The sequence below is a fragment of the Centropristis striata genome, chromosome 9 (genome assembly GCF_030273125.1).
Source record: "Centropristis striata isolate RG_2023a ecotype Rhode Island chromosome 9, C.striata_1.0, whole genome shotgun sequence".
In the NCBI taxonomy this organism is placed as follows: Eukaryota; Metazoa; Chordata; class Actinopteri; order Perciformes; family Serranidae; genus Centropristis; species Centropristis striata.
The window spans coordinates 21,266,781-21,293,596 of NC_081525.1; the positions used below are offsets into that span (position 1 = coordinate 21,266,781).

The 26,816-nt window shown below is 39.9% G+C and overlaps 1 protein-coding gene across 10 annotated transcripts in view; it reads right to left on the minus strand.

Annotated features, from left to right (window-relative positions):
* The window catches only part of lrrc7 (leucine rich repeat containing 7), a 145,693-nt gene that overhangs the window by 3,608 nt on the left and 115,269 nt on the right, over positions 1 to 26,816 (minus strand). For 7 of the 10 annotated variants that reach the window (XM_059342072.1, XM_059342070.1, XM_059342071.1 and 4 more), the window contains 15 exons: positions 25,567 to 25,833; positions 25,341 to 25,463; positions 24,402 to 24,513; positions 21,692 to 21,911; positions 19,591 to 20,088; positions 18,722 to 18,946; positions 18,380 to 18,614; positions 17,596 to 17,946; positions 17,162 to 17,407; positions 16,036 to 16,248; positions 12,791 to 12,910; positions 12,379 to 12,589; positions 10,956 to 11,395; positions 9,843 to 9,935; positions 3,486 to 3,560 (listed from right to left, as the gene is read on the minus strand). In XM_059342072.1, coding sequence (XP_059198055.1) covers positions 3,486 to 3,560; positions 9,843 to 9,935; positions 10,956 to 11,395; positions 12,379 to 12,589; positions 12,791 to 12,910; positions 16,036 to 16,248; positions 17,162 to 17,407; positions 17,596 to 17,946; positions 18,380 to 18,614; positions 18,722 to 18,946; positions 19,591 to 20,088; positions 21,692 to 21,911; positions 24,402 to 24,513; positions 25,341 to 25,463; positions 25,567 to 25,833 — 3,429 coding nt within the window. Of the gene's footprint in view, positions 1 to 3,485; positions 3,561 to 9,842; positions 9,936 to 10,955; positions 11,396 to 12,378; positions 12,590 to 12,790; positions 12,911 to 14,246; positions 14,415 to 16,035; positions 16,249 to 17,161; positions 17,408 to 17,595; positions 17,947 to 18,379; positions 18,615 to 18,721; positions 18,947 to 19,590; positions 20,089 to 21,691; positions 21,912 to 24,401; positions 24,514 to 25,340; positions 25,464 to 25,566; positions 25,834 to 26,816 lie in introns of all 10 variants that reach the window. The other 3 variants (XM_059342075.1, XM_059342076.1, XM_059342077.1) reach the window with 2 other exon arrangements.

The following is a 26,816-nucleotide window of genomic DNA, read 5'->3' on the forward strand; positions in this document are numbered from 1 at the left end:
AGAAGATGGAGAGAGGGGAGGGAAACATGGAAGGAATGGGGGGCGGAGGGGGTAAATCTGACATGGTAAGGTGCTGGCATCTCATTTTCAACCTCATAGTACAACCTGCACTGTTCCTTTAGAACTTAAAGGGCCAGTTCATAAATTTGTAGTAGACCAAGACAGATACATATATATCGTTGGCCAATATAATCAGCTGATATTTGCCTATCATAGAAATATTGTTATCTCTCTGTATCGGCATGTATGTCATCCAATTTAAACTGATGTGAGAACTTGTAATAATGCAGAAAACTATGCGTAATATGGTTTACAAATTGTGTCATCCTCATGTAGTTTGTCCAGCACAGCACTGGATGAATAAAATGTTCTTTCCTCTGTCAGCTACAGATGGCCAGTGAGGTGTGGTACTACTTATAGATGGTGACATATACCCCTTTTCGACCAATGGTAACCTAGTTCTTTTGCTTTTCCACAGGCTAGAGAGCCACGTCATTACGTCATTGTATACGTCTGGAAGCGTCTCTGTGAAGATAATAACAACAATGGCAGACTACATCGTCTCTTTACAAATGTTGCTCCTGGCTTTGTGTGCCTACATTGGCATCAAAACACAACTGATACAACACATTTGTTCTGGTCGTCTCTATCGCTATGCATGGCGATTACGTTCTTATTAACACTAAACGTAAGATGTTCATGTTAGCCTTTGTTGTAAGCTATCGCTAGCCCATATAAATCAATCAATCACATTGCAGTTAATCAAATAAAATAAAATTAATGATAAATGTTTTAGTTGGTCTTGTTAGTCAGAAGTCTTTGAGACCAGCAAAGAGTTGGTGCCGCACTGGAACCAGTTTTCCTGGCCAAGAGCCGGTTCTTTGGCAGCTGAAAAGAGAGGACCTGGTTCCATATTAGGCACCGGCTCCGAACCGGCCCTGGACCTGCCTTATGCTGGGCTTACACCAAACGATTTTCACAGTCCCAGACTAAAAACTGAAAGTCTTTAGTAAATCTAGGAGTCTTACTGGAGTCACAGCGCGCTCCCGTCATCCCGATCGTTAAGTGTAAGGTAGTAATCGGCGCTGTTTCTTATCAGTCTTTTCCTAATCTTGGGTTTGCGATCATATCAAACGTGTTTGATATTATCGCAAGTCGCAGTGACGTAACACAATCAACAACCAATAGATGAGCGGGTCCAGACCGGCAGTAAAACCACTTCGACAGGAAAAAGTAACATCACAGTAATGTCAGAAAACTCAATCCTAAATACAAATATAGAGATGTAATATATTTATGGCCACAAGCGGGATTTTGGGGGCGCTGTTTCTTAGTAAAAAGAACAGTAAGCAGACCCAGTTAAAATGTATAAATAAATGTATACATAAATAAGTAATAAATAATTGATGATGAATGTGTGATTAACTAAATGAAAGTTGATAGAGCTGATAAGTATAATTATTCAATTAAACAAATAATTAAATAGGACATAAATGTATATCATGAATTCTTTTCTACAGTTTCCTTTCCTTTATTCTTCCTTATATCTATTTTACTGTAAAATAGTCAACTTTTCATGTCAGAAAAACAGAAACCCCTTTTCAGCTTTGTGAGGGGCATTTTGTGGTGTCTTCTCCTCTTCTTTTTGTTGTTTTTTTTTCAACACAAACCACTGCACACACAAAACTTGCATGGTAGGTAAAAAATTCTAAAGGAAATCTAGTTGTAGTCTTGTAAATAGTGATCCTGCAAGATTCACAGTCTTTGTAGAATCTCAGTCTGAGACTAGGCTGGGACTAAAAACTCTCAACAGTTGTCTTTAGATGTGAGCAGATGTGAGCTGATAGTTTTGCAGGAGTCTTTCCAAATCTTTTCAAAGTCTTCTGGTGTATAGGTAGCATTAGTCGAAAAGGGGTAATAGTCAACAATGTAATACACTGCATGTGCCATGTATAATAATTTTAAATATTCTCTCTGTCACATTGGTGCACAGTCCACATAGAAAAGTCCACACCAAAATAATACAAAAAACTGCAAACCGCAATGCGTCCTTCCAGAAATCATGACCCTGTATCTCGAGATTAAATAATAATAAAGACAGACATTTTGTGAGTAGTTTCCTGATGGAACTATTTTCTTTCTAGTATAGTTCCGACATGAAAATGCTCACAACCAGGCCATAACATCTGGAAAGAGGAAAAGAGAATTTTAAAAGTATTTTTTTGGTGCTTTGAGCGCCACAAGCTGACTGTAAACTATAACTATATAGTTATAGTTGCAAACCAGACATCTCTACGGCTGATATCTCCAACACTTGGCCCCTTCCACCTAGACTGATAAACAGCACTACATGTAAGAGATAATTTTTGTATTACTATTATCGAAGGGTGATTTGTCTCTTTAATTCCAGCACTGCTTTAAAACATAGGCTACAGTAATTACATAAATAAAGGAAATATTTATCAATAATTTTTGTATAGTGTTTCTTGATTTAATTCAATTGGCCTAAATTGTAGGTAAAAAGTTGTTTCAATAGCTTTTTGTTGTCCCTGTGAAAGTATTCCACCATCTGGTCATCTAAGAAAAAACAAACTGTAATTCATACTGTATACTGCATGCTTTCAAAATGCAATGCAGAAACGTTCCCTTTGTTTAGAAGACCAAGTAACTGCCTATAAAGAGCAATTATTCGCTGAGATAATATAGAATGGTTGGTTTAAAAATCTGTTTTGGTTCGAAAAGAGTTATTTGACCTGGAAAGCAAGCAATACTTGTAGTATAAAAAATGTTATTGGGAGACCAAAGCATTTGATTTTTTTATGCTATTTAAATGTTCTTTGGAATGTGTTTCATAATGACCCTGATGATAAGCAGAAACTAACAATAAAATTGTGCCAGAAATCACAACTCTGTTCCAATATGTAAGTGGTAGCAGTCCCACAGTAGTTACGACAAACACTGAATGATTATGTATCTTAAAAAAAGATCAGTCTTGAAGTCTTAAAAAATTAGCTTCAAATATATTTTTTTAGCTTTGGACAACTTTCAATAGTAACACTAATAAGGACAGGATAAACTACCTATTGGTCGAGGCTACTCAGATCCCCTGTGATGTCTGCTGTAAAGCTTTTGGGTAGCTTTGGCTAATGATGAATGAGAGAGAGGGTTCATGAGGGGGGTCATGCCTGATTTCTGGACCAACAGGTACACACACAGAGGCAGAATATACAGGTAGGAAAATGCCGATACACTCTTGCTGATTTGATCTGTGATCACTTGCTCCAACTCATGGCTAATCTGTGTTTTTGTGTCTGTGTTGAGTATCTTGTGTGAAAAAATGTCGAGCTAACTATAACAGATAAGGAGTACTTTTCCTACTGAATGCTCTGGCTCGTTATTTGTAAAATAAGGGAAGGGTTAGGGAGGGGGAGAGGGCAGGAAGTGGCTGTTTCTGGCCCATTTGATGACGAGTGAGAGGATGTTACCTGCAGAATCTTGTCTCCGGGCTGCAGGGCGGAGGCGGCAGGCCCGTCATGCTGTACCCTAGTAACAAAGATACCCTATAAGTCAAAATGATACACCGTTAGGACAACACAGGGACACGATGGTTTAGAATCTTTGCCTTTCTCATTCTCATCTTAATATCCACACACCCAAAAAATAAAAAATCACATTTCTGCCAAAAATAGGCGGGCAGTTTAACCATGCATTCTCTTTGTTCTTAATTTAGAGAGGCATGCAATTCATGATGAATTTTAGTTTAAAATTTAAAGTGGATTTACTTATTATTGGCATCTATCCGCTGAGTGATACATTCCTCCCCAGAAGACATAGATTACACATGTCAAAATGATTTATCAGCTGTTTATACAGATAAAGACTTGGCTTAGACATGACGTTAGAAAGAGAGAAAAATGGATATACAGTAAATATATACAGAATAGGGCAAGAGGAATAGGTGTGGGATGGGTACTGACTAAAGGAAAGAAGCAGCGGGGAGGGCTGAAGATATTTCACACCCCATATATTCCCTCAATAACCCAAGGCAGAGATTGTAAAAACACCAACATCTTTTCACTGAGTGCTAAAAGATGTTTTTGAACACAGAAAGTGTGGGACAATGCGGCTGTGTCGACTCCATATGGTTCAACAGGTTGTGCACGTGTTGAACACACACAACAGTGAGTTTAACAGATATAGTGATATAGTTAACGATACGATGTAGTAGTGACAGTGCAGCGGCACCTTCAGATCACAGTCTATGAGTGAATGCAGGAACAAACACACACACACACACACACACACACACACATATATATATATATATATATATATATATATATATAGCATGTTAAAGAGGTGTTTATGTTAGAAGTATTAGTTTTGCTACAGTTCCTGGTAACACTGGCATTTATACAGTGAGCCTCATACATGTATGCAATCAAATGATTTGATGATGTGGCTATGAAATGGTTCATTTGTATGCAAAATGGTGCATTTATGCAATTTATAAACACACACGACAAGCATGAATTGTTATTTGGGTCCGGTAGATTCATTTTTACTACTGAGGTGTTGAGAAAGTGGAATATGGAGCTCACTGTACATGACAAGTGTTTTTGTTAGCAGCTGGAAATTGGGTAGCATTAGTCACAACAATTAAACAGTCACACACTGTAAATAGGTTTCACACAAAACTGCAATGCCCTGCAAAAACCTTTCATCCTCAAAATTTCCATTTTATCAGAAATTTTGGAAAATATTTGTCTTTTTCAGGACAATATTAGGGATGAGGATTTTGCAGCACCGTGATAACATGTATACATTTTCGCTAAAACACTATATTAGGTAAGTATGTTATCGACAGCAGCTCAGTGTGCAAAGACAGAATATTTAGCAACAGCAGGAACAGAAAATCTGACTTTTCAAATGTTCATGACCCAGATTCGACGAAAAATCCATGTTCTGCTCTTTAAAACCCGGTCTCCTGTTCTTAAAGCGAGCATGAGGAGCTAATACATCAAAGCCCGGGATCCCGCTCCTGTCAATACGGGAACTGAGTCACCCTCTCCACTCGCTGAATCCTAATTAGCCAGAAGTGAAACTGACCCAATGGCTTAGACTTCCTCAGCTCGTCTTTTAAGTCAAAATAATTTCCTTTCACTTCCTTTTTAGAAACCTGATAATGACTTGTGACAGGATTGACAGAGGATTTTAAAACAAGAAGAAATCATTGGGGGGTTTTAAACTTTGAAATAACTTGTCAGACTGAAGTATGTTTTGTAAATGCAATTAATCGGAATAAGTTCTTCAAGCAAAGATTAGATCTTGAAAGAAAAATAATTACAGATGATATGCAACTAAACGATTCTGTCGGGTTCAAGATTCAATTTTGTGTCATATAAACAACACACAAAGTAGGCACTTTTTGTAGTGAAATGTTAATGTTGTGTTGAGCCGTCATAAAATATAGAGGTCAATTAATATAGAGGTAAAACTATAACAAAATGTTCTCCATGAAAGAAACATAAAGAGAATACGTTTTTCGTTTGAATTTGAGACGAAATAACAAGTGTTCCAGTTAAATTTTAAGCTAATTTAACCCTCCTGTTATGTTCGTTTTTCAGGAACAGCAATAATGTTTGTGACTCAATTTGACCCAGGGCATGTTTAATTATCCAAAAACTAAAAAAATCTGAATAAACATTGTTTATATTTAATTAATAACTCCATTTCCTACCATTTTAATCAATATTTTGTGCAATGGTGCTCTTTACCTCTCACAGATCATGGTTCAATGAGGATAATTCACTTGTTTTTTTTTAAAAATCACATAAAACCTTTTTTTATGTACATTGGATAGACCTACATATAAAATACAATGGTTTTACACAACATGTTTTTTTAATTTTATTTCACATTTTTAATTTTTTTCTTTTAATGAAAAATACTTTTAATATATTTTGTTAGATTTTTAAACTTTGAAATGGGTCAATTTGACCTGCAACATAAGAGGAGGGTTAAATAAGGTGCTGCTCCATCACTATTATAGTATTATACAAATATAAAGACCACTAATAAAAATGGGCTATGTGTTTTCTTTTAGCCCAGATAAATCAGAAAATGGGTGCAAACAACAAGCTGACCACAAGGGGAGGCCACAGTCCTGTGGAACAGCCGTGGCTGTAGTCGGCTCTGGGGATCAAAACCACAGATGTATAATTTATCAGTCAAGCTGTTTTGATCCACAGTCTTTTTAACTATTTACACTATGGCTCAATTTAGCCTTAAGTCTGCCCTTAATTTACATTCAAAGAAAATTAAAACAACTATGTGTTGTCTTAAACCTAGTACTGTCTGCTCTGGCTCGAGTAGTCACAAATGTTTATGTAGACAAACCAAAAGGAGTTCTCATAAGTAGGTCAAAAAATGATCAAAACCAAAATCAAAGGCTTGTGTTTTTCTTTGAGCATAAACTGCCGATGAATGAGTTGACAACAATTAAAAAAAAACAAAAAACATGAAAGCAACTTCAGACTGTTTCAGGAAAACGGCTCACAAGTGTTGAGCAGAGTAAGAATAAGGCGATTAAAAGGAAATTTTGGTGGTGGCAGGTAATAGCTGTCCTTGTGTCATGATAACTTTCCTCTGTGAGACTTTGTGGGGGGATCTGAGGAGAAGAGGCCAGACATGCAGAAGCCTAAATGCACATTTCAACTTCAGAACATTTACATTTAAACCATGCATACTCCCATTGCTCTGCGAAAAATCAACAATTGTTAACTGCCATAACTGCAGATACCAGCAGGTGATTGTATGATGGTAAATGTAAACATTTTACTCTAATGTGAAATATTTGAAAGTGTTCTTCAATAGTCATTCATCCGTATAAACATGCATAGATAAAGTGTCCATCTACACCTACACTGTAACAAATTGCTGTAAAAAAACAGCCAAATTGTAACAGTAACATGCTGTTTTCAATTAAAAAGGTATTAAACTGTAGAAAACAATGCATTCTGGGCAATATTTGTAGGTAGCTTGCCGTTTCCCATAAAATACTGTACTATACCGTAAAAAGCATTGCATTCTGGGACTGATGTTAGAATCAACAGCAGAGAGGCCGCGAAAATACGGAAAGCTACTGTATATCTAGAGGAGACATGCCACAACACGTTGGAGCCATTCAGCCAACTCTGGACATGTATTTTAATCCTGCATTTCTTCAGCAAATCACAGGGTAAGTTGAACTATATTGTATTTGTTAGATGATGTTTGCTTCCTATCCTACTATTATTTTATTTTAGTTAAACAGTGATTAATTATTCTTATATGGTCCTCTTAACTTGCCATGCGGTGAGGAAAGCTACAGCAGTAACATTTAGCATGCTTTTTTATAGTTAATTTGGCTGTAAGGCAGATTTCTATTTCAAATAAGATAGTTATTTTGGTTCTTATTTGTTCAGTGTTGTCAGGTGTTTGTTCTTTTTCAGTGAAACTGGTGAGAAGCTGTATCCAACCTGTTTGATTTCATGTGCTGATGTTAGCCTATAGAGAGTTAGCCAACATTAACAACGCAGTGAGGCTGCTTGAACTACTTAGCTCTTTCTTTTAATGTTTGCAGTATATATTACATTAACAAGAATCACACTTAAACGTGAGCTTACCCTCTTTTTGGTGTGTATTGGCAGTTTTTTTAATTATTTTTTTTAATCACTGTTGGATTTACTGTTTCCATGTCAGGTCTGTTCCATTGAATAGACCACTCTATCCGCATATGTAAGCCATATGAGAATTCATAAGATTATTCCAAATTCATTTTTCAAGTGTGTCATGTGTGTTCAAAAGTTTAATTACAAAAGGTCAGTAAAAAATGAGACCAGAAGTTAAAAAAATGTGAAAAAAAACTCCATTACAGTAGTTCTTACTAAACTGTTCGAACCATGATTATCCTGTCTGTGCCCTACAGTTGTCTGCCAGTTGATGACATGGAGAAGACCCTCACCTTACCCCCAACTCCTCTTCTAATCATCCTCTGTATGTATTCAGTAAATGAACATACTGTTAATACTGATCATTTTGAAATAAAGGTTATATAATTGATATTTTCTAAGTCTCTTCTTGTACACATTTTTAATGGCTGTATTTTACTTAACAAACTCATTCAGTATAGGCCTATGGTATATTAAAATAACTGAGGTTACAGTGAAGACAGCGCTTAATTCATAGTAATTGGCTTTCAGACAGTAATATGCTCTATTTACAAAAAATGACTGAATTGTATACTGCAACAATATTACAACTAGTGCAGCTTGCACTAGTATACTGTGAATTCATACAGCACTGTGTTTTAGTCTACTGTAAAAATCAATAAAATAGAGGATTTTACTGTAATTCAGTATGTGTTTTTATCACAGTAACATACTGTAAAGTAGATAACAGTAAGGTAACTGTAAAATTAACAGTAGAATGCTGGCAACCCAGCTGCCAGTACTTTACTGTCAAATCAAGGATATACAGGATTTTACTGTAATTCAGTATGTGGTTTTGATCACAGTAACATACTGTAAAGTAAATAACAGTAGCTGAACTGTAAAATTAACAGTAGAATGCTGGCAACCCTGCTGCCAGTACTTTACTGTTAATTTACAAGACAATTGTTTACAGTGTACAGTACATCTATACTGTATGTAGGATGCAATTACTTGACAAAATGTGTAGCAGAACCACTTGAGAGGATTAATAATGGACAGACTGCAGCTGGTGAAGCTTTATGGATACAAGTAGAGATGGGGATGATTAAATAACTGTACGTGTCAGCATCTGAGTCACTCGTTGTCTCCTTAAAGCTTAAGTTAAATGATGAATTGACAGTTTCTATGTTATCACTTCACACCCCCGACTTAAATTAATTCATCATTTGTCACATGGGCTGCACAGAGGCTGACTGTTTTAAAGAACTCTTATTGTAGGCTTTCTATTTATAGCCCAGCTGTCTCGTCAGTTACTCAACATCTGAATAACAGTCAGTAAAATCTGCCATACTTCCCATCCGGAGATCAAAGTGTTGAACATCTAAAATCGCCCACCGTGTCCCAGAACTAAAGCAGCCTTCCCAAAATAGCTGTCAGAGCTACGTGAGCTGCCTCGCTCCTTTAGACTGACTATAGCAGCGTGTTTCTAGGACAGACTGCCATGTGCAGGGGGCCTGGGGGATCTACAACCCCAACAGGCTCTCAGTACAGGCATTCACTGACAGAATCAGTCAAACTCAGAAGTAGAAATGATAAAAAGAGTTTGGCATGTCTTGTGATAAGACATCATGTGTGCATGTGGGGACAAATCTATTTCTAAATGCTCAAATATTCAAGTTTGTTGGTGTGACTTCATTTTCCAAGAGGCCTGATGAGGACACTGTAAAAGTGAACCAAACACACTATTAGTAATATGTGATATATGTATCTGTTGCCAAATTCTGATATCATTTCGCTTAAGTTTTCTCTCCTGTTTGGTGATGCACATGAGTATTTCTAACATTTTAAGGTCTAGTTTTGATATATTATATCACACCTCAGACATCTTTGCCCCTTCAAATTCATCAACTTCAATCAAACTGATTTTTTGTTTTTTTCAAAAGTCTGTAATTTAAGATCACAGACTCAAATAAATACAAAGTTAACCAAGTGAACTGCTGCCCCACAGACAGACAGACAAATAGACAGACAGACGGACAGACAGACAGACAGACGGAAACACTGCGGTAACGAGCAGCAGTTTCCATGGCAACTCTGAGGTAAAGCCGGGGAGGCTGTGATTGGCTGGCAGGCCGGGTCGGGTCGTACCATGTCGGAGGGTTTGAAGGGGTTCCCCTGGCCGCTGATGCCACCAGAGATACTGAAACCAAGACCAGGGTTCTTCTCTATTCTCACACACAACTATAGAAAGGGAGGAGGGGGAGATAAAGAAAGACAGAAAAGAAATACAAGTGACAGTGAAATACAAAAATCATAACAATCCAGAGTAGATAGACAATCACAGTGGAAGAGTGCTTTCGTGTGATGTGTGACATGCTTTGGCAGCTATATTGGAGGTCCTCAGTTCTGTGACAACAACAATCGAGCCACAAATATCCTTGTCAGAATTTTTCTGTTTGGCATAATGAAAGCCGTCTCATACTAGGAAGGCAAAAACAAAACCCTGCAAGAACATCAGCTGATCTGGGTGGTGTGAATGACTTCATGTTCCTATCTAAACTGGTACAGTGTTCTCCATCTGTGAAATATTTCAGATTTAGAACTACGCCTCCGTGGCTTTTTCTGTTTCTTCTCACAAACCTTTGCTGTTGGGTGTCTAAAATTACACTTACATGTCCTAGTTATTTTAATATTTTGTGTCTTTTAGCTGATAGCTTTCTTGGCCTATGTGGACCCTTCAAAATCTACTCAACATTTACAAGGACTGTACAACTTTTTGTGCTTCTTTATAGTTCTAGTTCACTGCATCTCAGAGGAATATATATGTATAATATAGTGTCTTTTTTACTCCACGACATATATAAAACATTAAGTTACTAGCTGTTTAGTTTATTTATACCTTGTATCAGTAATCTAAGAGTACAATAATATTGTAGGTTACACCACCCAGCAGTATGTCATTAGAATGAGCTCCAACTTTACCAGCTACAACATTAAAGTTTTCAGTAATATAATATATATGTTTGATTTTAAAACAGGCTATTCTACATAATTGGTACTTTTGGTACGATTATGAATTTATAGACTGTTTCATTATTACTTGTGTTGTACAATATCTGAATGCACCTCCATCCCAAAAACTGATGTTCTTTCTAACCTAGTTTTTATATATTTAGCCATTTTTTGAGCGCAGCCCATTTTCAAACAGACCTCCAAGATAGAGTGAGAGGAGGACAGACAGATGGACAGACAGACAGATACCTGTTCCTGGAAACCATCCGTGCTCTTCTGGCCTTTAGTCTGCAGCAGACAGCGAGCACTCTGAGGCCGTGGATTGGTGTGGGTCATGACCACCTGGTTGCTATGGACCATGCCCTGGTTGCTATGGACCATGCCCTGGTTGCTATGGACCATGCCCTGGTTGCTATGGACCATGCCCTGGTTGCCATGGACCATGCCCTGGTTGCTATGAACCATGCCCTGGTTGCTATGGACCATGCCCTGGTTGCTATGGACCATGCCCTGGTTGCTATGAACCATGCCCTGGTTGCTATGAACCATGCCCTGGTTGCCGTGGTACTGAGGGTTGGTGGCGGGCTGATGGGACGTGTGGGAGGAGTGGGGGTTGTACTGGGGCTGGTTCCCAGATGGGGACATGGCCATGCCGGGGCCGGGGTAACCCTGTCCTGAAGCAGGATGACCTGGAAAGGAAAAAAAAGAGACTGTCATCAATCTGAAATCTATAAATGAATCTGTTGATTGACTAATTAATGTGTCGGCTGTAGAAATACTTAATGTTGTCTAAGTGACCCGTGATATTACTGGGTAACTGCAGGTTTCAAACTGTGGTGAAACTGTTGCACCTTTCAGACTGCCGGGATCAATGTAAACCGACGGAGCTGGCGAGACGGAATTCACGTGATATACGTTATTTGTGGTTAATAAGAAAGGAAGTGGACCGCATCATCAGAAACACACCTCTCACTTGAGTTCGACAGTAATCAAATCATGTTCAGAAAAATACAGAACAATTTTGCTTGAGTGTGTAGAATCTCTACAAAGACAAAACAGCAAGATGGGCAGTTCTTCCACCATCATTGTTTAGAATGCACTCGCCAATGCTGTCACTTATTGTAAACATAGTGCTGCTGCTCTGTTACATGTCACTACCGTCTCCTCCAACCTCGTTCTGCAATGCCCGATTGCAGCGTGAATGGACACCAATATTATGCCCTTGCATAGGTATGAATGTTTTAGGGCGAATTGTCTGCAGAGCTTGTTATGGCACTTTGTTACGAAACACAGTTTGAAAAGAATTTTTTTGGAGTCCACAAAAGTACCTGCACATTACTTCTTCATGATGTCACAAAGTACTGGTTTTAAATTGTTAGTTTTTTTTTGTTTCTTTGGGGTTCAAAATGTTGATGCAGTAAGTCAAAGTGATTGAATTATCAGGTCACATAGGTGAGGTTGTGCTGAGAAAAATGATACCATGTTTAATATTTTTTAAGTGGCAGAATGAAAAGTATTCAAAAATCAGACAAAAATACCCCAAGATTCCAGAGTCTCAAACTAAATCTAAGACAGATATGTGTCATACTAGTTGTATGCTTTTAAAGTTTCAACCTCAAAATCTGTCTCTGCAGGCTACAAATGAACCATTTTTGAATTTATTACAGCTTACCTTGAGTCATGTTGCCTTGGTACTGCACCTGCCCCCCAGAGGGAACCACTGACAAGGGCATCCCTGGTTGGTACTGGCCCCCTTTGTTCATCATCCCGTCATAACCCTGCTGCACGACCACACGATGAGGCGTGGTGGATGAGGAGGAGGAAGAGGAAGTGACGATCATGGTGTTGTGTGATTGGTGGGAAGGGTTGTGGGAGTGGGCACTCTGTGGACAGAGGAAGGGTAATTCGTGACATTAAAACAATCTTATGCACATCGACACACTCACATCAGAAATGGCTACTTGAGATGCTTATTTATTTGCATTTAAAAGACATTTACACAAGTTCCTTTCTTGCTTCAAAGCCTCTAGATTCCTAACATCTATAGTGAAACTAAGACAAAAGGTGCACTGATCAGCTCATACCTTTTTCACAAGGTTGTCAGGTGGGACGTCCCTCCTGCCAAGTGAGTAAGGAGCCCACTGGTTGCTCCCTGACAGCCCCTCCTGGTCGTTATCCAGCATGGCAGCCTGCTGAGAGGGGGTCTGAGAGAGAGACAGAGAAAGAGAGCGCGAGATAGTGAACATTACTGGAAATTAACATTTAACGTAAGTAATTCATTCTTACTCTTTGCCTGTGTACGTTTCAGACAGGTTTATATGGAAGTCTTGTGAGATTTTGCGGTTTCAAGCCTGATTGCCATAGGGTTGTAATAGATTTTCTTTAATACGTAGGTGAAGAAATATATTGTCCAACGTTACCACAAATAAAAGCCTGTGAAAACCTGGCTTAATTTCTCTGCTATATTAAATATTCATAATCAAATGAGCAACTTTAACAATTAAAAGTTATAAAATGTCTTAAGGTATTTTTAATTGGTGATTTATCACCGAAAAACTCAGCAAATACTTTAGAATCACTATGTGAAGGTTGTTTGATTAGTTTTGATTGACCCACCAACTATCAGATTCTGATACAAACGTTGTTGAATCCTGATTGGTTCATGGAAGTATGTGGCATCCCCCTTTTCCTAACTGGGCCCGCTCATCTTAAACCAGTAACGCTGGAAACACAAGCAGCTGCGAAGTGCTTTGTAACATAGGTCAACACGTCACAAGACTCAAAAGCTTCTGTTTACCGATTGGCTGTGGGAATTATCTGGCCACGTTAGAAAAATCCCCAACTTTTAGTTCAGGCAAGTGTCGCAGCTCGCTGAGCTTGGAGCAGCTGCTGCAGTTTTCAGGACATTGCATGGCAGCTCCACACAGGCCACAAAACTACAATGTGTGATGTGATATAATCAAAACCATTCTGCACGTTTTCAGGGACTTAAAAAAGGGTTGGCAGTTCAAAATGATGACCATTTTTAATTGTATGTAGTGGCATAGTATAAATGGTTGATTGTGTTGTAGACATGCAATTCACAGCAAATCCAATGTGCCAGAGAACAAAGTTCTGCCTGTAGATTGACAGATACATCATGGTGAAGGTGACAAATGTTTGTTGAGCTGCTTCAACCTACGTTGTTTGATGAGCTTGAAATATAGAAAGTGTTGTATTGTTGAGTCCAAACCCCACCATCAGTACCAATCCATCAGAATGTCTTCATTGGCTGCTACACTTGGGATTATAACTAACTTTTGGTCATGTTGAGAAAAAACTAAGGAATCCCACCCAGTTCATCAGTACTGACAGCCTGAGGTGGTATACAATATAGTTACAATAATCCAAATTATAATAGAAATAATAGTACACGTTTAAATAATAGTTCATGGTTCTGTAGTTGGGTGAAGAGGCAATGGCAGCTATTCTCTATAATTACCTAGGTGAGTAGTTATAAGAGCAGTACCAGGGATTTATTGTTCTCAGAGGGATACTCACAGCGTTAGCAGACGGAGGAGGAGGTAGTGGCAGCCAGCGGCCAGCAGGGGGCTCATGCTTAGTGTTATTGTAAAGGTTAAAGTTCAAAGTGCTGCTGCGCCCCTGGCCGTGACCCCCGCCCTGACAGAGCATGCCCAGCGTGAGCGTGTTGTGCTTTAGGACACCACTCTGATTGGAGAAGACAACATCACATGACATGGGTGAATGCAGGGGGAGGGGGGGCAGAGCCCACACAGCGGGCTGCAGCGTGGTGATAACACACTGTGAGCTCCACACACAAATAAACAAACAACAATAACACGGATAAAACAACAACAACATCAACAGTGCAGAGTTGCTGAAAGCACAAAGAAATGTTAGCTGGTGATCGGTCAATACAGACAGAGAACATTGTGTCATACAAGCAACAACTGGTGGATCAATTAATTCCAAAATTACTGTTTACGTTTTTTAATTAGTTATGTAGAACCATATGTGGATATTTAAACAAGCAATTAGCCCAGTCCCTAACTGGAAAATGACAGACTTATCATTACAAGCTGTAACGTTTATCAGCTCAGGTGAGCTAACAGGATCAAGGTATTAGATAGCTAACATTACAGTTCAGCTGAAGAGGATGCCATTAATGTTTACATTGGGGCTCTGTTAATTCCTATGAAAGTTGCTCAGTGGCACATTAGGCCAAAAAAGTTCACCTTTGGTGCATAATATTACCCAGATTTTCTGAAGCTCTTCAACATTGTGGGGCCCATAGAGCACGCACACCAGGGACTTCGGCCAACTCTGGCCTCCGCTGACTTGAATGAGGATTACATTATTTAAATTTGTGACTCGTTTATTGGACCGAATGGTTTGAATTCAAGTCAAATCAACTGCTTTCTAGATGTATCTTTCACAATTTAAGCCTATGGGAAAAAAAAAATTCGGCCCCATAGCATCATGTGATCACGATGGCCTTGGCTGTCACAAGCACAAGCCTCTTGTTCATTAGAAGAAGCACTCTTCCTTCCGTGTGTTAATATGGATGGCGGTTGTATTTCCGTAGAAAGAAAATGGTTACATATTTTTCTCTTACCTATTGTGCTATTTATACATAGAGATTATTTAAGTGTGAGTTGCCGAGTGTTGGAGATATCAGCTGTAGAAATGTAGTCAGGAGAAGCCCAAAAAAACACAATTGAAAACTCAACAGCAATGTCTCTTTCCAGAAATCATGAGCCAATTTCTCAAGATAATCCACAGACCTTGTTTTGAGCATTTCCATTAAGGAACTATACTAGAGAGAAAATAGTTCCTACATTAAACTACTTACAACAATGTGTAGCTCAAACACTTGTCCAACACTTGGCAACTTACACTTCACAAATCATCTAGATTGATAAATAGAACTACAGGTTATGAGAAATAAATATGTATTTGATAGTTTCACAACACTGACAATTTTGCAACAAGCCGCATCTACCACTTGGTGTAGTCATGTAAAAAAATAAGATTTTAATACGTGTCACAACATCAGATTTCGTTTCATGATGCAGATTGTGTTGAATCTAAATTCAGGACGGGATTTCTTCCAGCAGTGAGTGTGCAGTAGGTCAGGCTGACAGAGCGACAGTGTGGATGGGACACACATGCAGCCGGACACATATCTGGTAAACCTTACAACACAGACTTACAGAGATACAGACAGGGAGGGCTTCCGAATGCTGTGTGTGTGTGTGTGTGTGTGTGTGTGTGTGTGTGTGTGTGTGTGCATCTCCCTCTTCAGTGTAACTGCACTGCATTAACGTACCCTGTCCAATCGTTTGGCCTCTATGTGCCTAAGTAGCTGTTGCCTCCAATCAGCAGGCATCCTGGAGGTGATGTCTTCAGGCTTCTGTGGTACGCCAGGCCTTACTTTGATGGTGTCATCAGATGGTTTCTCAGGGCAGGTTGCCAGAGTGTAGTCAGGGGGCATTTTCTCAAGCAGGGCAGCCATGGTTGGACGAGCTGACACCGGACGGGCCTGAGGACACAAGATTAAAAATGTATAAAGACAATAAGAAACTGAGTTGGACTTGATAGTGATACAATATAATACAAGACTGCAAGAATAAGACTGCAGCCACAAGTGCTCCGTATTACTCTCCTAGTTTCCTCCCGGTGCCCTTCATGCTGAAAGGTGCCAGATGAGGTGCTCATCTGATCAGCATGCTCCTGGACACCTCTCTCCGACTATTTTTGGAAAGTCTGACTTGGGGCAGACCCAGAACATTCTGCGGAGATTATTTATGGATTCAGGGGAATGCCTGGGGATCTAGGGAAGGCAAAGGACACCTGCATGCGCTATTCTGCTTAGTCTGCTGCTACGATAACCTGGACCCAGGTAGTTGGTGCAAAATTGATTAATAAAAATGCCTTCACTCAGTCACATTCATATACAGTGATGCCAAATCCAAATACCTGTACATTGAGGTTTGCTAAGAAAGTATTGCGGGGTAATTTCTTTAACTTTTCATACACTAACGTACTAGAGGGAAAAGACAAGATTAAAAGAAACAAAAATGTTAGTGTTGTTAGGAGGATGAAAACTCCTGGTCTCCAGCGACAAAATCAAATTAACTGGAGCCCAACCCTGTGAACCAGAAATATATTATTGCTGTTTTTGTCTTTGTTGGTGTCTGGTATTGACCTTTGCGGCAGGATTACTGTACAAGTACATTTACTATTGAGCAGGTTAATCAATACTGAAAATAGTTGTTAGCTGCAGTCCTAATTGTTCTAATTCTAACATGACTCACACTTTAATAGTGGGTTTTATGGGACTGCAAGTTAAAACAAATAAGTGAGTTAAAGTGGCGGGATAAATGCAGACACACAGCTTAAGAAGTTTACATCAGCAGCTCAGTCATCAGACAGTCATACATCCGAAAGGCTACCTGAGATGCCCCGTAGGTCTCAGTACTGTAGCTCCTGGCAGACAGGGGGCGGCGCTGAGTCAGGCTCTTGGTTGGATAACCGATCATGGGCTTCTTCTGTTCCTGGTAGGTTGTATAGTCGTCATCGTAGCGGCCGTTTCTCTTGTTGTGCATCATCTGGCTCTGGCTGTCGGCCATGTTGGTGAGGGCAGAGTGCTCCATGGGGGTGGAGTAGGCCAAGGCCCGACCATAAAGAGGGGGGTCCGCCTGAGGAGAGGAGAGGAGAAGAGAGTTTACAACTATAAGAGACTATTACATTAAACCAAACTTTTCAAAAGACATCAAATTAAAATTGATTTGGGAAAGATGTGGTGGATATATATTAAACATTTATTAATGAATGTTTGTGTCTTTTTTGAACAGTTTTAAGATTAAGACACACAAGAATCTCCTACCTGCTGTCTGTACTGAGCTTCCTGCAGCGCCTCCTGCTGGGCTTCATGGACTCTGCGGAACAAAGCGAGCTCAGTAGAGCTCACCAATGAATCTGCTCTCCTCAAAAATCCTGGTCTGGAGCGCTGTGATGGGATCGGCTGCTGATGCTGGCTGGGCGGACCGTCCTGGTTGATGGGTGATTGTGGGAAAGAAAACATCTCCAGTGGTGGATATGCACGGTACCGAGGGCTCACCAACTCCTTGGGTAATGTCTTCCCTGGTTGATTGATGTACTCCAAGGCTTTCGATGAGTGGTTGACGTAATCTGGTGTGTTGGGGAAGGGTGGAGGTACCCGACGGTCCATGGTCACCTGATTGGTTAGAATGGTTAACAGTAAGTTCATGAAAAGGTTTCAGGCATTTCTGTTGTAATAGAAAACTGTTGTAGATGTTTTGGTTTACCGGTAGTTATCTTGTCAAGAAAAGTATGAATTAATAGGAGTTACTTAACAACCCCTGAAAATCTTGTTTTTGCTGACTGCAGAATATTTATCTTTTCATCTCGCTGCAGATAACATTAACATGAACAACATAAAAGTATTTTTTTTTTAAATAGACTCAAAAGAATAAACACCTAAACAGCAGACAGACACACTTAAGTACTAGCTGGGGGACATTTAGCAGCTGAAGATACAGATATTTACCTCAGGAGGTAGTAGAGACCAAAAACAGGGCAGAAAGAGAAATGTTGTAATCACAATTTATTTCAGTATTGCAGGTTAAAGAGTGAGACGAGCAGCTAACCTGTGGGTTGTAGTTGTGGTCAAAGTGGTAGGCCTTCTGTGGGATGGCAGGTTTTTGGTTCTGTCCTGACTGGTTCTGGTTGCCTGCTCCCTGTCCTGGGAACATCAGCTCATCGTCTAACATGGGAGCAGACTGTGACCGCGACATGTTGGTCTGCTCCATAGAACCGGGCAACTCTTGGCGGTCCAAACTGGTCTGTTGCTCAATGGATGAACTGTAGCTGTCCATGGGAATACTGTAAAGGGAACAGCAAGAGAAATCAACTCTCACTTTGTAATCCCTTGGCCCACTGACATAAGATGTTGATGCTCCTGTTGTAAAGAAAAATAACAACAAACATACCTGTAGACCTTGTAGGAGCCAATGTCAATCTCATCAATGCTCTGTGATTTCTTGAACTTGGATCTCGTTTCCCTCATCATAGGGGACAGGCGGTCCGAGCTTTTACTCATCACCACAGTCACCTTGTTGCCCCCGCTGACAGTTAGCTGGTCCTTCCTGTTCTGCTCCCCCTGATTGTCATGGTACGTCCAGTTGCCAGGCAAAGGCCCTGAGCCTTGTTCCATCCTTGAAGCAAAAAAAACAAGGAACGTTTTTTACAAAAAAATTAGCTGGACTAGAGCAGTGTTACAATATTCGAAGCAGAAAAGAAAAAAACAGGTGAAGCAATGTTAGTAGTATATTAATGAGATCCAGTGTTGCCAACTCCTCAGTAAGGAAAGTAGCTATTGGCTGTCCTAAAAGTCGCTAAATGGCGTCATCGCCTAATTTGAATAATTTACCATGTGCCTGTAATTGTAATGGAAGCTGTAGGAGAGAGGAAAAATGTCGTGGGGAAGACAAAAAGTGAGTAAAAATACTCTAAATATGTTTAGAACTGCAAATGCACTTTCTTCTATCACTATTCCAACCCTCCTCCTTTATCTGGCCGTGGAACGGCAAAAGTGACCCAAAAGAGACACTCTGACTGTGGTTAACATCTCCTGCTCTGACTGCAGCTAGGACAGACTGTAAATTAGTCACTAGAGGGGTTTGAAAAGTTGCTGAACATAGTGACAAAGTCTCTAAGTTGGCACCACTGACGAGATCATGTCATCGTGTTTTTGTTACTTATACTTATTCTCTAATCATCTTTATCATCTATTTGCCAACATTTTACTGTTGATCATTATGATTTTTTTGGACTGACTGTTGGAGCTCCATTCAGATACCTTGGGTCCTTGCGGTCAGGGTTGGGGCTGGAACTGGGCGTTAGATCCAGTTTGGAAGGAAAAGCGGTTCGATCCTCCAGTGGGCTTGGAGTTCTGGTCCAGTTCTGCCAAGGATTCTGGGAAGGATGTCCAGACTGTGGGTCATTGTCCGGAGTGGAGCGTTGGTTGCCGTGAAAGGGGAGCGTCTGAGTGTCCAGCTCCAGAGGTACTCCTACGATTCGCTCCTGCCTGAGGAGGGGGCGTCGCCCATGTGTTGACTGGCTGCGGGGTTTGGAGCCGAGTGGCGGGTTTCCCTGACTCCCAGTAGAGGATGGAGGGTCCAGAGGAGACTCCTCAGCATCAAAACCTGTGTTGTCATAGTGAGGGGCCTCAGCCCAGTCAAAAGGCTCACTCAATGGGCGTCGGTCTCCGCGTTGCTGCAGGGTTCCTGACGGAGGGGTTTCTCTCTGAGATAGCAGGGGCTTGGAGTCAATGGGTTTAGGGAACGATTGAGCCAATCTGCAGAGAAACAAAATGTTAAACATTAATTACGCTGTGGAAAATAATAAAACGAGCTGAATTATACTGAAGTGCCACACTACATTATGTGCTGTATATTTAATCAGAGCCAATGGGCACTGGAACAGCATAACTTTCTCTCTCTGATGTCTCTCTGGAAGATCAGTTTGGCCAACAACCATGTTTGTTGTAATTAATGTTTCTGAGAGCAGCCTTGAACAGAAAATATTAATGCCTTAAACATCCCTCTTTGCCACTTGGAGTTTCCAAATACCACATTTTTCACAAGTACACAGACACGGGGACAAATATACAGATTGTGATTTGTACAGCACCCCAGGGCGTGTGAAATGACAACTTTAATGTCAAAAAATACCAAAGCAAGCTTTCAACCTGCAGGGGCTGCTTAGAATGAGGAGATGCAAGGGAAGAATGAGGACAAAAAATATGTTTTTAACATTATTATAGATGTACTATTCCACTGATATAGCAATGGAAAAGTTTACCGCTCTTTAAAAAAATGCACAAAATATCTGTTCAGACCCTGTGGTGTCAGGAAGGAAACCAAATAAACAAACTAGTATGGTACGAATCAAACCAATGCTACGAGATTGCAGTTGCCTCGGTTCAAAGGAGAACAAACTTTTTTATGGATGTCAGTTTTTGAGCCATGTTAAAAGGCAAAATGTTGCAGGTAGGTAAGGCTTGTTTTTACCATGGCCAACAGCCAGAAATGCCTTTTGTTATGCTATTTGTTGTTGATCACTTGCAGCCCCGACTGGCCAGTTGAGAGGATTGAGGTGCCAGCAGTCAATGACGGTGTAAAACAGTCAATGAAATAGGTTTTTCAGAAAGTGTAAATCGACGCTACACCAGAGGTCCTTAAGCATATATGAAAGTGCTCAAGAAGTATTAGGCTGGTGAGTTCAATAGTTTGCAAGATTAGCTGCTGACAAATGGAAAAATCATGCCGTGGGTTGAGAAAATAATCAGGTTGCAAATATTGTTAACGGAATCAGGCTCCGATCTTCAGCATCATTAAAGCTATACTGAAAAATGGCATAATTAAGGCTGGCTGTTTAAGTTGAGAGGTTTGTTGATGCTCATAGCTGAAACATTTGTGATTCCATCTGAGTTTCAAAACAGTTTTTGTTGTGTTTCAATGCTATATTTAATTCCAAATGTGTCATAAGTGCACTGCAATCAAGATAATGTCTAAAGAAGGACCAAGGCTTTTTAGTTGCTTCTTTTTATGTGTTGGGCTAAAGAAACCGTCTGGATGCTGCTGAAGGCTGGACTGGACAGCTTTGAAGCAGAGGAGAAGAGAGCTGAGAGAGGGGACGAGAGAGAATCCTGAACAGAAGTCTGCAGCATCCTAATGAGTCTCTCTGACCTTGACTGAGCGTGCAAAGAGATGAGAAAAGACACGAAAGATGGAGGAAGGAAAGGATGGATGGAGCGATTGGATAGATGGATGAGATGGATGATAGATGCAGGAGATTGAAGGGGGTGGAATCGAAAGAGAAGAAGAGATGATGGATAGTCAGAGGGATGTGATGAAATTGGACATGAACCAGGCTTGTGTGTGTGTGTGTGTGTGTACCTGTTGGTCCAGTGTGTTTGAGGGGCCTGGTCCTTGCTTGGGGCTGGCAGGGCAGGAGTGTGAGCGTGAGGGTGTGCGTGAGAGAGTGCGTGTGAGTGTGCGTTGCCAGGCGGGTTGGAGGAGCCGGAGGAGCCCTGTGAGGGAGAGTAGTCGGAGTAGGTGGCTGAGGAGCCGCTGTGGTTCAGACAGTGGAGCTTATCCACCTCCTCATCTGTAGACTCTGGACAGAGACAGATAGTACAAGAGAGACAGACAGCTCTGTTCAGTGAAAATGTCACAGCCTCTTCTCTCTGATAGCCCTCTTTTACAAGTACCTTTGTGTCATGTCTGAGAAAACCTTATCCCCCTGGATTTGATTTCTTTGTCCAGATCTTTATCATAATACCAAGTGGTATTGCTTGTTTTGGCAGAATATGTTTAGGTGACTTAAACCACAAGTTTATGCCCATATTCCACATGACAATGACAGTAGTTCCTGTGACCAGCTGATTGGTTTCTGAACATACAATGTGTTTTGTTTTTTTTACAGATAGGGTTAATTCCTGTTTGGATATATTTAAAGATGCTCAACATCTAATTGATTTTGTTTTCAAATGTCACATGTTAAATCAGTGAAACAGGAAGCTCCATGGAAAGAAGGCCCAACAATGAGCCTCATACAATACAATACAATGAGTATTTCAAACAGAAAACTTCTGCTGCTAATACTGACTGTCTTGCACTAATATAACTTCTAACTTATACTTATACATAACTTTGCTGCTACTTATTACATTTACACTACAAACTCTTATTCTCTTATTGTTTATTTCAATATCAATAAATGTATTCCTCTACTCCACACTTTATATATTGTCTACTTTAGTGTTAGGATAGGTTTGTCTCTATTTTGTTACGCCTGTGCACTTTACTGTTTACTTTAGTGTTAGAAATGTCTTGTCTTCACCGTGGGATAGTTATAAACGTATAAACGTAATTTTGATTCCTTTGTATGTCTGGTACATGTGAACAATTGACAATTAAGCTGACTTTGACTTTATTTTATTTATTTATTTTAGGTTTTAAAATGTGTCTTGGGCAATTGGGTCACAAGTGGTCAGCGCTAGATACCAGTGTAAAGATGGTCCAAGAAAGATTGTGATCGGATCACTCAAACCACTTGCAGAGGTGATCTAGAATGCATTAGACCACATATCTTTTGTAGTGTAAATGCAGATGCGTCCCCGACAAGGACCTAACAGGAAAGTACGTCAGACCGCCAACGCTCGTAAAAATGCTCGTGGCAATTTCACCCTCTAGGGGAAGTGGCGTAGATAGTAACAAAATCTGAACACAAGTGGTCAGCTGGAGTCCCTTAGAGACGCCTGATACACACAGGTGTAAACGGTGTGTCTCATCTGTTCATGTGTGATCCAATCGCCCAGGACATATTTTTTAACCAAGTTTTTAAATAAAACAATAACAATAACAATAAATGAATTATTAAGCCATTTATTAGGCAATAATGCACTTCATGTGATGGTTCTATTCATATCATTTTAATATTAATAATAATCATTATAAATTTAAAATCTTATTTTGAACTTTTTACCACCAAACAAGCAGACTGCAAAGATTGCAATGACAGTGAAGACAACAACCACCATGATCCCATGCTGCGTCACAATGTTATCTCAAGCTCCATCTTTTGTTATGACTTTTATTGATTTTGTGCGTTTGAAAAGCTTATTAAAGCTGCAACAAAATCAGAGAAAGTGTATCCAGAATGATGTCTAGGCCTGTATACTGTATGACAGATGATGAGAGTTTTGAAGAATCGCATATCTTTCTTTATCTTGTCATCTGTCTCTTAACCTAGATTCCTGTAGTGCTCTCATTATATGTTTGGACAATATTGAGTCCACTGCACTGACGCAAGACATGGCCTGGTTATAAAACGTGGGTTTAACACTTCTTCTAACACATCTTTATTTAACCACACTAATCCCATTTGAAACAAGAACACTTTTTAGAAGGGAGACCTGAAAAGAAAGCCTCATCCAAGCAAACTCAACAGTTGCACAAAAATAAAGAAGAGACCAGCGGGCTCATGAGTCAAACCTATTAAGATCTTGACAAAATAATCCAAAGGAGGCTTCTTATTAACTTCACAACAAGCTTCATTAAAAATGTACACTCACTCAGACAGACAAGCTGTCTGAGTTCTAATCATTTCACAGTGACAAAGGAATAGATTACATGATGGAGCTTTGGATTAGACAGAGCTACAGTTTGTCTCGAAGAAGAGATAATACATTTCATTCAGTTGACAGGATTAAGGCAGAAAATGATTTCAAACAAAAAACAGATTTTTGATAGGGCAGTTAAATTAGCTTTGGGCTCATTAGTAAAAGTCTGGTTTACCTCGGATTAAATGGAAGCCTTCAGGGCAAAAAAGTAAAAAGGGTCGAGCTAAAAGCTGAACACTTTAGACTGTAATATAGATTCATTGTAGAGGTTTATGGTATTTCCTCCCACTCTCTGTTATGTGCTGAAATTAATCCGCCTGCCACCCAGACTAATTAGTGGACACTCATTACAACATGCCCCGAAGCGCTTTACAGTAGACGACATTAAATTACTGTGTGAACTGTATGTGAGCTCCCGTGTGTCTTCATGTATGTGTATGAGCCCCTGTGAGTCGCTGTATAAAAACAGTATCATTCATTACCTTTCTTGTCCTTTCCCAGCAGCACCACCTTTGGTTTGTACATAGGTGGCTCCACCAGGGTGGGCCTCATGTCGGAGATACGGATGTCGTTGGGAGAGCCGCCCATCGAGTCCTGTAGGGAGGCAAACCCAACAGGTTCACATCAGGTGGCTTCAGTACAGTAAGACAGACTTGAATAGCTGAGTTAGGAGCAAGCTAATAGGCTCATGACCTCTAAGTTGTGGATAGTGAGCAGCAGCTAGAATCACAAACTAGAAATGTCACAAAGAGAAGTCACACTGTCAAACTGACCTACGGATGAGCAGTTGAACACAGCAATGTGCCGGCAAAGACATTGATGTGCAAAATACTTTGCGTTTTAAAATACTACAATTATCTTCTTTGCAATTTTTTATGGGAAAGGAAAATAATAGCCACTGATAGCACCATGAACTGCGCATCACTTGCAACGATATCTGCCTGTCATAAGGACCGATTCACTAAATAAACAGCACTTATTATAGTATGACAAAATAATCTCAATCATAATCCTTATAAATGCACTTCATTTACCACCAGCTCTCTGAAACTTATAAAGAAAATAAATTTATAATTTCACTCCAACTTGGACTTTTTTTGCAATGAGATTAATTTGCATAGAAAGGGGCCGATACCAAATGTATGCATATATTCTAATTAACTTAGCAGAGCAGTTTGCGGTGCAATTCACCCTTTGTGGGTGCTTTGAGAATTACAATGTTTCTTTCTGCCTAATTTTCACATGTTTAGCGGGCATAAAAGACAATCCATTCGTGAATGAAACCAAAAGAAGCACTGAGTATTTCGCTTAGGTGTGCACTTTATCTGCACTGTCCTTAAGTAATTGTTACTCTTCAACTGAAAAAAATGTGTGTTGAAGTTGTGTGTGTGTGTGTGTGTGTGTGTGTGTGTGTGACAGACCTCAGAGCTCTCCGTCAGGTCCTCTTTGTCCTTCCTCTTGGGAATGTCAATGCCAGAGTTATGCATTGATCCTTGATCCATTAGCTGAGACTGAGAGAAGTCCTGCATCTCTCTGTCTGTCACCTGAAAACACACACACACACGCACACACACAGATAATTTGTGCTGTGTTTCATTTCACAGATATCAGTCCTACAGATATGTTCTGTATGGTTACATCTCCTACCTCTTTCGGAGGCAGGGGCCACGGTGGTTCATACTGTTCTTTGCTGAGGTGTGTGTGTTCCATGTTGGTTCCTGCCGAGGTGGCAGTGCCTGTGCTCAGCTGATGCTGGTGCTGGTGCTGGTGCTGGTGTTGGTGTTGGTGCTGGTGCTGGTGCTGGAGCCCGTGTCCAGCGTGTACGCTTTTACCCACAAGGCTTTGCACTGACTTGACCATGTTCTTAAGGTCCTCAGGGTAAGGTGTTGGGTAGCGCTTTAGGTTTATCTCCACCTGCATGCAAAAAGGGAAATGGGCTGAGTGCACGCATGAAAATACAGAACGCACACTGAGCCAGCATTTAGCAGGAATGCTTTAAAAAGTGTGTTTGCCCAATTGAAAGTTCTCAAAACATCTCAAATACCTACTCTATTTATGTCTTGGGTTTTATTGTAATTAATGTCACAAGTGGAAAGGCAATGGTCGTTAAATAAAGTTGTTTGCAGTAAGTGTGTAGTTTTGTTTTGTCCTCTTCAAACATCTTAAACAAGACACATGCAAAACATCATGAATTAACTCTTCAGTTTCTTTCATTCATTTCTTGTTGATAGTCTATTTGTTGTCTCCTGCTAATTTCTTTCTCAACTACATTTTGACACAGATTGTTCAAAAGTGTTTTAGACACTTTTAGACACTTAGACACAGTAAACCAGTGGAATGAAAAGAGAAAAAGAATAACTGCAGGTTTCTATGGATATATTCTGAACTGTATTCAGAATTCATTTTGAAAGTTTACTTTCATAAAAGGTTACGGAACAGAAAATTAAGAAAATTGTTTCCATTTCTATGGGTTTGTTAATAAATGTATTTTCATTTAAGGCCTGGTACAACGTAATCTAAAAACAAAAATAGCTCATAAGAGTTTGGAAAATGGCTAGATATCAGCTCTTAAATAAAACTTTTATGAGCATTTTTGTTGTTATCATTATATTTATCCAAATAAATGTATCTTTAGTTGCACCAGGCATTAAAATGAACAAGAAATTGAATAAAACAATGGTGGTCTAATATTTTTTTTTCAAGACTGCATATAGTTGCTCACACAGTCTAGTACTTTTCTCAGTGACACAGATTTTTACCAGTACATTTGCTCACTATTTGTACTGATGATTCAACCTGGAGAATTTCTTACTAATTCAAGAGCTGGAGGTGCTCCAGCGACCCGTCACTTAACGATGTCTTTGCAAAACTTGACTAGAAACCCTGGCTGCCTTGTG